Below are 11,336 nucleotides of genomic sequence, written 5' to 3'. Positions count from 1 at the left end.
AAAAAACACACAAATGGGATCTTACTATATACATTTTTCTGCAATTTTCCCTACTTTTTTTTTTTTTTAGCTTAACAACATCTTGTCACCATGTTAGCACGTATAAATTTACCTCATTTCTTTGCACTGTTGAATATTACTCTCAAGTATGGATGTCCCATGTGTCTTTTATCTCTTTCCTAGCTGATGGACATTTAGGTAGTTTTCATTGGTTTCACTTTGAAAAATAATGCTGGAATGAATATTGTGGGAGAGAAAGAAAATTTTCTCTACCCTTATAGGTTCTTTTGGCTGGTCTAATAAATTTACATGGCATAGATTATTAACAGAAAATAACCAGATTTAATTGCATACCTATGTATGGGAACCCCATATACTCGAGAGAGGTTTAGAGACAGAAAGTGAAAATGAGGTATATATGGTATTCTGAGCTAAGGATGAGAGGGAAAGGTTCTTGGAGCTTCAGAGGGTAGGAAAATCATTCAGAAAATGATAGAAAGAGTATTTATGCAGTAATCAGAAGTTTGCTCTGCCTTATGGATAGGTCATAAATGTTATTTCTGGTGATAACTGTTATTATGGCCAAGTGCCCCCCAATTTAAGTTATTTAAGGGAGAAGTAGAAGTTTTTTCTTGAGTCCCTAGGGTCTCAGTTGCCTTCAGCTTAAAATAACCCACATGCCAAAGGGGCACATCTCAGAGAGGCCTGTTCTGAACCCCTTCGTCATCCTTTTAGAAACCTCTTTGCGCGAATGTGGGAAGATTCTTACGGGCTAGCTTTCTAGATGTGGTATTGCTGTGTCAAAGGAGATGTCTCTTCAAAAGACTGTATCAATTTACACTCCTTTTTACCAGCTTATAAAAGGTCCTATTTCTTCTTACTGTTATCTCTGTGCTGTATTTTAAATAAAATAAAATTTTCTTTTGCCCTAGGCTAATTTTGTGGGTTTCCTGGTTTACGAGTCTATGATAGCTTGGTTAGTTGAGTAGAAACATGTGGGCATATGATTAAAGAATTTGAATCAGTGTTCTAGACCCATGCTATAGCAGCCTTCTTTCATGGTTATTGGACTTCAAATTGTTGTTTTCACCGAGGGTGCTTTTTATTTTTGTCTGTAGTGTACCCTGAGTCAACATGCTTGAGTGATGAGTTCAAGTGTGACAGTGGGAGGTGCATCCAAACAGAATGGATCTGTGATGGTGATAATGACTGTGGGGACATGAGCGATGAGGATGAAAGACACCACTGTGGTAAGTGCAACAAATGAGTGCAATTCTTTGATATCATACTTAAGTGCTTTTAAAAGATGAAAAATGATTTTAAATTTTATTTTCTTACTCTTCTATTTAGCTGAGGGACCTAATGTCCTACATTTCTAGAACAGATTAGGAGAATTCTGTTTACCACACTTAAAATTAATAGCAGCTTTTACAGTGTAGCAATTAATGATGCCTCCAGTTTAATTTATTTCCTTAGAGCAGTGATTTTCAACCTTTCATCTCATGACATACCTAAACTACTAAAATTCAACTGACCTGACAAAAAAGTAGGCCTAATTTTGGTTCATTCACACTGGATGGCTATTGTTGTATTGGCTCTTTAAAAAATTTGGCCATTTTAAAATTTGACAATCTAATGGAAAAGCGGTCAGTGCCCCTGACCAAATAGCCAGGTATTGTGTATTTCAAAATTCGTTTAGCACACTAGTGTGCCATGGTACACATCAGTTGAAAATAGCTGCCTTAGAGCTGTTATTTGGAGAAGGGCTATTGAACAGACTATGGAACACCATTTTTCATTACCAGTAGAGCATGACTAACTCTTAGCTAAGGTGTCTTTCTGTGGTAGAACAATGGCTCCCTGATGTTTACATTTGATCATAACTTCATGTCAGTGACTTTGGTGGTCCATAGCTCCACAAACACTCCATTCACTGAAATGGGTGTTTGGAGCTGCACAAACATGGATTACAACATGTGCTTTTCTCCCAACTCCCTTCACCAAGACCCCCTAACTTTTGTCTCCCATTCACTCACAATAACACTAAAACAGCTGTTCTTTTATATGGAGGCGTTAATGACTATATAATTACACCTCACCTCTTTCCTAACAGGGTCATGGTTTCTGATACTCTTGTCCTCCTATATACTCTAATTCTACTTCAAGTGGTAACTATAATGTAGTTTAAAAAGCACTACATTTGGAGAAAAAAAGACCTAGATAGGTTTGAAGCCCCAGCTAGCCCTTTGGAAAGTTCTATGGCTTTGAGCCATCTAGTTAACCATCTTGAGTTTCAATTTTCTCATCTGTAGAATTCACATAAAATTGCTTATCTCACATTGTGTTTGTGTGGTTACACTTTGTAAACTAAAAATGTTACCAAATGTAAGGCATTGTTTTGGTATCCACTTAACAAAATGGGAGTCTTTTTCTGTAGCCCCAAGGGAAAAATATGATATTAATTTTATGGATAACTGAGATTTTTATTATGTTTATTTCTTCTGAAAAAAAAAAAACCCACAAAATCCAAAGTCCAAAGCAATTAAAATGGAATTTTGGAGGTATTTTTATTATGGTCTGTTATTACCATAGCAATGTGATTTGTTGGCCTTTTTTCTCCTAATTTCCTTCCATCCCTTAGACCCGTGGTTGGCAAACTGTGGCTTGCGAGCCACATGCAGCTCTTTGGCCCCTTGAGTGTGGTTCTTCCACAAAATACCACGTGCGGGCGCACACGTACAGTGCGATTGAAACTTCGTGGCCCATGCGCAGAAGTCGGTATTTTGTGGAAGAGCCTCACTCAAGGGGCCAAAGAGCTGCATGTGGCTCGCGAGCCGTGGTTTGCTGAGCTGCAGTTTGCCGACCACTGCCTTAGACTATTAAGTAACATAAAATAAGAGAAATAATAGTTTGGAGAGGATTTGTCTGCTAGAATGAGCTCTCATGTAGTTTCTGATCTGTGTGTGCTTTGTTTCAGAGAGACACAGATGCTCAGGCTCTGAGTTTCTCTGTGTAAACAACGTGCCTCCATCCAGGAGGTGCATTCCCCAGTCTTGGGTGTGTGATGGCGACGCAGACTGTACTGATGGCTATGATGAGCGGCAGAACTGCACCCGGGGGTCTTGCTCTGGAAACGATTTCATCTGTAATGATGGACAGTGTATCCCTGACTCCTACAGGTGAAATGGGGATTAAAAATTTCCCCAGAAACCCAAAACACCCATGGGGCTAGAGCTGACTTATCCATTAGGCATGGTGGCTTCAGTGGTCTATGAAAATGTTTAGATTTCTTTTAAAACCAGAAGGAAAAACAGAGACATTTTAAATCAAGGAAAGAATTTTAATCCTATATAATAAAGAGATAATATGCAAATTGACCATCATGCCCATGCACAAGATGGCCGCCCCCATGTGGCCACAAGATGGCTGGCAGGGGAGGGCAGTTGTGAGTGATCAGGCTAGCAGGAGAGGGCAGTTGGGGGTGACCGGGCCTGTAGGGGACGGAGGGCAGTTGGGGGGAACCAGGCCTCCAGGGGATGGCAGTTAGGGGTGACCAGGCTGGCAGGCAGAAGTGGTTATGGGTAATCAGGCAGGTGAGTGGTTGGGAGCCAGCAGTCCCGGATTGTGAGAAGGATGTTGGACTGCCTGTAGGATCGGGCCTAAACCGGCAGTCGGACATCCCCTGAGGGGTCCCAGATTGGAGAGGGCGCAGGCTGGACTGAGGGACACCCCCCCACCCCCCAGTGCATAAATTTTATGCACCAGGCCTCTAATATATAATATTAATATACATATCTGCCTTTATACCAATGTTATTATTAAATATAACTTTAAGTATTTTATGAAGGAAAGGGCTCATGAAAATGCAAGTGCTTAGGGCTCATGAAAGACATCATGTGACCTTGCACAGGGGCCTGGGATATGAATGAAGTAGACTTGATATAAGAAAACTTTTTCCTTAAAGCAGATGACCCTCTTGATTTTCTATTTGGAATAGAGGCATGGGGGTAAGAAATGCTTCACTTTCTTCTTTGCTATGAGAAAAATGAGTTGCAAGTAGGATGATAAATGGAGCTTGGCCCTTGGGCTCAGAGTAGGGGAGACAACAGGAAGAGACAGGTGAGGTGAATGAGAGCACGTGCTCCAGCACTCAGCATTGTGCAGGAGTGGCAGGAGAGCCAGACCTCCTATGCTCTCTCTCCCCCCCTTTTTTTTAAGAGAAGTCGGAAATCTGGATTTTCATATGAAATATTCAGATTTTTCAATGCTGGAAACAAGTTTTAAATTTATAACACTGTGTAAATCAGACTCAGCTCACAGCCTGCAGTTTGGGGGAACCTGTCCTATAATATTATGGTGTTTGATTTCTCATTATTTTCTCCAAAATGAGCAATTCAAAAAGTTTCTATTTTTTTTTTTTTAGTGCCCTAAGATCTCATTATCCTCACTTAGCAACTTTTTAGATAGGGAAATTGAGAAGAAATATGATATACAGGTTTCAATCCTGATGGAGTAAGAGAATAGTAAGAACATTAAAATAAAATAGCAGAATCCAGAAGGGACTTTGCTCAAGGTGGATGGTGAGTTTGATGTATTCGGATTTCCTGAGGTGAAAATATGCATTCGGCATTCAGACACACAGAACTGGAGCTAAGAAGAGATATTGCACATGTATATTGAGAGAACAAGACCTGTCAGCTCACAGCCTACTAGGAGAGGAGACAGAAAAGATATATGAAGCTTCCCAAGGTCAGAGCAGCAGAGCTCCTGGGACTGTTTGCTGAGGGGCAAGCAGCCCTGGAATACAGCAGGGCGCAGAACCATGTGCTGACGGTGGTGGTGCCGAGGAAGGCGAAGGTTAAGTCATCCTGTGAAGGTTGTGAAAGGAGCAGGGACTTGACATTATGACTAAAAATAGTAGTGATTAAAGAAGTAGATAAAAGTTGTCTAAAAAGTGTCCTCTTATGGGATGACTCATCTCCTAGTGGAGCCAATACGGACGTTGTGTTGAGGTGGCGGTTTGAATACTAACAACCTGCAGACGTCAGGAGGCAGAGCTGTCTCCTTTCTTTAGTGAACTTGCATTTAAATCTGCTTTGTGTATATTTAACTTATATGGATGTGATCTTCAGATGCTGTCTTTGTGCAAGGAAGTGAATAATCTTTATATTTTCTCCCTATTTGCTCAAGATTTATGTTGTACTGATATTTGGTTCTTCCGAATCCAATTAATATTTATTACCACCAGTCTTGCATATATTCTGAAAACCCAGGCATAGGATCTAGGGAATAGAATTATATCAGTTCTTAATTTATTCTGGGTTATTTCACTTCCTTTCTGGGCTTTCTGAGCTCTGCCTTCATTATTATTATGAACTAGCATCTGACTTACCTGCCCTACCAGACAACTGATTTCATTCATCTTTTCTTGCTTCCTCTCTTTTTTTTTTTCTCCCCTGAGCCTTCTGAGTTGCTTTTGACAAGGGCTATGGTAGAAGAGAAAAGATACTATTTGTCTGGAAACTTGAGCTATAGGGTCTAAAATAGCTCCAAATTTGTTTGCCTGGAGTGCCAGGAGCCTCCACTAAGTATACTGTGAACGTGCACATTTTTGCTTGCTTGTCAGAAAGTCTACCTCCCCATTTGGCACAGTGGTCATATTTCCTATTGATTTTTTTCCCTCTTGACTCATTACTAATGTTGGCTGAAGAACCTAGATATGACTGAGTTGTGAGCAGCTCGCTGGAATATAGACATACAACTGTGTCTAAACACCTGGTGATTTGCTTGCCTAAGCGACTTACTTTTTCCTCTTGAATTGCATCTAAACAAGAGGAAAGAAAGCATTGGTATCTTAAATCATTTGGAAATGAGTTAAATAGCTCTCAGAGGAGACCAAATGGGGCTGAGCCAGCTTGCATTGATTGTAGCTTTCTTTACAGTTACATGTTCACATTTTGGTATAAATCACATTGGCAGTGCCCTAGGTTTGTGGATAAGAGTGCTAATTAGAAGACTTGACCATAGATCCGTTGTAAAATTGACCACATTCATCTTTGATACCTTAATGTCTTATAATGCTCTGCTTCCAACTCCTGTGCTCTTTTATGAATTGTCAAACATTGTTTCTGCCTATCCTTATTCAAGATGCTTTTATACTTATGATGAGTTTTGTTACTGTTAGCAGGGCCCCCTTCAGTAATCATGACTTTCATGGGATCTTGGAACAATGTAGAGGAGAAAGAATCGTCTGGCTCGCAGAGTTGTAGGAAATTTTATTGTCTTCATGATGCCTAGGAATGTTGGATCCCAAAATAGCTTCTAGAACTATGAAATGCTTTTTTTTCCTTTGACAGTAGTCCATGCTAACCTACTAGTTTTTCATCTTTCCCATAGTCATTACTATTCTCATCTCATGGTAGGTGGCAGGAGTATTACAATGAAAGATGGAAGTAACACGATTGGTAAACATTACTTCAATTGGAAGATATGTGTTCTTAGAGGACACATCTAATAATATCATCATTTATAATATACTAGAGGTTCACGAAATTCATGCATGGGTAGGGTCCCTAGGCCTGGCTGGTGATCAGGGCCCATCTGTGGAGCTACCAGTGGGGCGATCAGAGGTGGGGGGGGGGTGCTGCTGGAACCTGCCTTGGTGGGCTGGGGGCAGCTCCTGTGTTGAGTGTCTGTCCTCTGGTGGTCAGTGCATGCCATAGCGACCGGTCGTTCTGCCTGTTGTTCCACCCATTCAGTCAATTTGCATATTAGGCTTTTATTATAAAGGATAGCACTCATCCTATGAGTATCTACTTGAGTGTCAGCACTTCTGGCATATGGCTACCCAGGATATTTCTTATGCCCATAAGCTGTCTCATTATCTGATGAATGGATATTTTGAACACCAAAATTATAAAAGTTGTATTTAATTAATTTATCAACTGGGGAAAAATGAATGCAATTTTAAAAATAGCTATAGGCCCACATTTCCGATGGTAACAACCAGCATCTGGGGAAGTTGTGTGGAGTGCTAACTATTATATTCCTCAATTGCTGGAAATTGGTGGGTGGATGAAGATTCTGGTAGAGGGAGACTAATGACATTGGGGATATTGTTATTGAAATGTTCAACCTGGTGTTCAGGTAGAAGAAATAGTTGAGACTTGTCAACCTCTGCAAGAGTTGTACTGGGTCTCCTAACAGGTGTGACCGGCACAATGACTGTGGTGACTACAGTGATGAGAGGAACTGCTTATACCCCACCTGCAATCAGAATCAGTTTACCTGTCAGAATGGGTTCTGCATTTATAAAACCTACGTCTGTGATGGGGTTAATGACTGTAGAGATGATTCTGATGAGCTGGAGCACTTGTGCCATGTCCCTGAAACCACATGCCCCCCTCATCAGTTCAAGTGTGATAATGGGAATTGCATCGAGATGGTGAAAGTCTGCAACCACCTAGATGACTGTTTAGACAACAGTGATGAGAAAGGATGTGGTGAGTATATAACAGAAGATTTGGGAAAAGGAAAATGGAGAGACTGAATATAGAGTCTCAACCCTTTATGACTTATCAGGACTTTCCAGTCTGTTCTCTAAGTAGAAAATTACCAGAACATTGCTATTTCTTATCTATCAAAGGGAAGGATTAATCAGTACATAAGGTTAGTGCACAAATGTTTCTGGACTTATTTATCAGTTAGGCAGTTCATTACAGAGAACAGAAGATGAGCACAGTCAGACCATCAGTAGCTAAGAGCATTGATTCTCTTTGAATCCTTAGAATGACTTGCTACCTGAGCTTGCCCCTCTGCTGGGATTTCTTAGCCTGTTCTTCATCTTCATCCTCAGGTGATTGAAGGAGAGAGTTTTAACCTCCCCCTCACTCCAACCCCCACAAGTCAACTACTTTAGAATTTATAAAATGGTAGATTAATAAGAACCCACTCTCCTCCCTGTGTAGATAGTTTCGTTAGTTTGGCCATGTGTCACAGGCCAAAGGCCCACCCAGTGGAGTGCTGGGTGGCTCATCCATGAGAGCCACATGTGTGCATCTCTTCCCAGATACCTGTAGTGCTGTCATAGCAGTAGCCTGAAATTGGCCATGGCATGAGTAGCCGCATCACTGAAATGGAAGATGCTACATATCGGTATAGGATTCAAAGTCAAACTTAAGCTTGTTAGTTGTATCAGTTGTTAGAATCATTGGTAAAGTGATTAAGTTGGAGAGGAAATTGAAAAAAACTAATCTATAGCCTTGAGAAATCCAGTATTGTCTGTCTACGTTTAGCATGATTAAGAATTGGTGCTTCAGAGTGGAAATGTTGATTTTGGGCCATTATGGTGAATCCACTGTTGACATTTTATGTTCTCTAATAACTTTGTTTTATCTCCAGGCATTAACGAATGCAATGACCCTACACTCAGTGTCTGCGACCATAACTGCACAGACACCTTAACCAGTTTCTATTGTTCTTGTCGTCCTGGTTACAAGCTTATGTCTGACAAGCGGACTTGTGGTGATATTGATGAATGCAAGGAGACGCCCTTTGTTTGTAGCCAGAAGTGTGAGAACACAATGGGCTCTTACATCTGTAAGTGTGCCCCAGGCTACATCCGAGAACCAGATGGAAAGAGCTGTCGGCAAAACAGTAACATCGAGCCCTATCTCATATTCAGCAACCGTTATTATTTGAGAAACCTAACTATAGATGGCTCCTTTTACTCCCTCATCTTGCAAGGACTGGGCAATGCTGTGGCGTTGGATTTTGACCGAGTAGAAAAGAGATTATACTGGGTTGATATAGAGAAAAGCATCATCGAGAGAATGTTTCTGAATAAGACAAACAGGGAGACAATCACGAAGCACAAACTACCAGGTGTAGAAAGCCTGGCTGTAGACTGGGTTGCCAGGTAAGAAAACAGGAGTTTTTTAAAAGTTAAAAAAGAATTTTTTTAAAAACATTTCTAACATATGTTTTCTTTTTAACAGGGAGTTGATCTTTTTCAACTTGGTTAATATGTGGATACATTTAATGCCTCTGCATATTTTTTTTCTCCTATTGTGTACCTAATACTTAAATGGGATACCACAGAACCTAAAATCTAGTGACTTTAAAAATGTATGCTATCATTTTTGGGGGAGGGGTATCACAAATGAGAAGGGTGCTCTGTTATTCATGGCCACTCAGTTAACTAGAGATGATGTTAAAGGATAATTCATGCACTCACTGGTAATTTCAGTCACTGTGAAGCGGACCAGGCCCTGGGGATACTGAGCAGCCCTGCTATCCTGAGTTCATAGTCTGTCTTATCGCATTAGTCATTCCCAGCCTGGGCTGATTACAAAATAGCAGAAGGCTAACCTGGAACTTTTGTTTTGAGACAGTCCTAGAAACTGAGGGTCTTTAAGGTAAGCTAGGGATATTTTAATCAAACTTTATAGAGTCAGCAACAGTTCCTGACACCTTTGTTGAATGTTGAATCTGTCAGATACTCGGCAGCGTAAAGTAGTTGGCTTTGTGGTTAACAGATTGGAGCAGAACCATGTCTGCTAATGTTATGCCACCATCAGCCCAGTCCTACAGAGGACTCTTCCACTTCTTCTCTATTTGACAATCTTAAGGGTAAAGATCCTAAAATGGGGATGAGGGAGTTTGCTCCCTAGTTCTACCTAAGTAGTAGCCGGCCTGCCATAGGTGCTCAATAAGTGCCTGCTGAATAATTAATTAAATATTGGCTGTGAATATGTGTATTTTATGGCCCTACCAGGTGTAAAAAAAGCAGAGCAATTAATGATTTGCAGGAATAGAACTAAGTATTAAGAAAGTAAAGCTAGAATCCTGTGTGAGGTGTGGCCCCAGAATTTCTTATGTGACATCATCTTAAAGGGGGATTGTAGCACATATTTCATCTTTCATTACCCCATTGTAGGAAGGTCAACTTTTCCTCTTTGCCCTTGTTTGCCTGGGGAAAAGTGCCTCCTAGTAATTGTATGTGTGATTCCAGGGTAGTTTGGATAGGAAGTTGGGTGGTTAACTGCACTGTTTCACAAACAAAATGTCTGCATGAGTAACTCCGGGCTCTCCATTTCAGAAAACTTTATTGGGTAGATGCCTACCTGAAGTGCCTCTCTGTCTCCGACCTAGATGGTCGATACCACCGCAGGCTGGTCGAACACTGTTTGGATGCCAACAACACCTTCTGCCTTGATAATCCCAGAGGAATTGTCCTTCACCCTCAATATGGGTATTGTCTCCCTGTAATCTTGGGCTCTCCTTTCATGCCCTTATTCTGCCTCTGTTATCTCACGGCCAATATCTTGCTGGGATTTGTCTCCGGCCTTTTCTACCTGGTAAATGGTTTAGTAGCATGGCTTATTCAAATAATATTCATGAGCTTTTCTGTTTTCATTGTCATGACTCATTATTTCACTTTTCAAGTCACATATTTTGGTTGCATGAAAAAAAATAGTAAAAAAAACACACCCACCTTTACTGGAATTTCCCTTCCAAGTCCACTGAAATCCCCAGTTAATCATGTTCATTCTTGAGCATTATCTGTATATCTTCCTCCTTTAGATTATTTTCTGTTAGTTCACTTTTCTTTCTGATAGGTTTTTTTAGAATGTAAACTTTATCTAATTGGAAAAGAGCCATGTCTTTTGGCTGTTGACTTCTTTTGGCTTCAGGAACTGACCCTTTGTGTTTGCTCCAACAGGTATGTCTACTGGGGAGACTGGACCCGCAGGGCATACATTGGGAGAGTAGGCATGGATGGAGTCAATAAATCTGTGATTATCTCTACCAAGATAGCGTGGCCCAATGGCCTCACCATTGATTACACCAATGATCGACTCTATTGGGCAGATGCTCACCTGGGTTACATTGAGTACGTATACAGAAAAGAATAAAGCAAACTGGGTAACTGTTTATGCCAAACACCAGGACATGTGTTGCCAGGCAGCTTCTAATTGGCCTGTGAATTGGAGGTCACTCTGAGGTCACTTCTATCTAAAACTGCCCACAGGCAATTCACTGAGCTCTGTGGTATGATACAATAGAAGGAGAGTGAATTTTGAAGTCATACAGATCAGGTTTTTGTCCTGGTGCTTTCTTTTTTTTTGTTTTCTTTTTGTTTTCACATCTAAAAAGTGGAGCTAGTAATCTCTCCTCTATGATAGCTTAGTGCTCAATCTATTTTAATTCCTTATCCCTTTATTTTACTCTTCCCTCCCAAATACACGATTAATAAATACATTTTAGCATGTGAAAAAAGAACAAAGTGTTAAAAAGATTTTCCCTAATATAACTTTAATGCCTTCATTGATAAG

General features: G+C 40.6%; 1 protein-coding gene across 1 annotated transcript in view; it reads left to right on the top strand.

Annotated features, from left to right (window-relative positions):
• The window catches only part of LRP2 (LDL receptor related protein 2), a gene marked incomplete at its 5' end in the record, with an annotated part of 158,131 nt that overhangs the window by 100,385 nt on the left and 46,410 nt on the right, over positions 1-11,336 (top strand). The window contains 6 exons of the mRNA XM_015565782.1: positions 1,119-1,250; positions 2,978-3,179; positions 7,207-7,502; positions 8,401-8,917; positions 10,100-10,252; positions 10,724-10,894. Coding sequence (XP_015421268.1) covers positions 1,119-1,250; positions 2,978-3,179; positions 7,207-7,502; positions 8,401-8,917; positions 10,100-10,252; positions 10,724-10,894 — 1,471 coding nt within the window. The remainder of the gene's footprint in view (positions 1-1,118; positions 1,251-2,977; positions 3,180-7,206; positions 7,503-8,400; positions 8,918-10,099; positions 10,253-10,723; positions 10,895-11,336) is intronic.

This window comes from Myotis davidii, unplaced genomic scaffold (assembly GCF_000327345.1).
Source record: "Myotis davidii unplaced genomic scaffold, ASM32734v1 scaffold59, whole genome shotgun sequence".
Taxonomy (NCBI): Eukaryota; Metazoa; Chordata; class Mammalia; order Chiroptera; family Vespertilionidae; genus Myotis; species Myotis davidii.
This window is presented reverse-complemented; position numbering and strand designations above follow the sequence as displayed.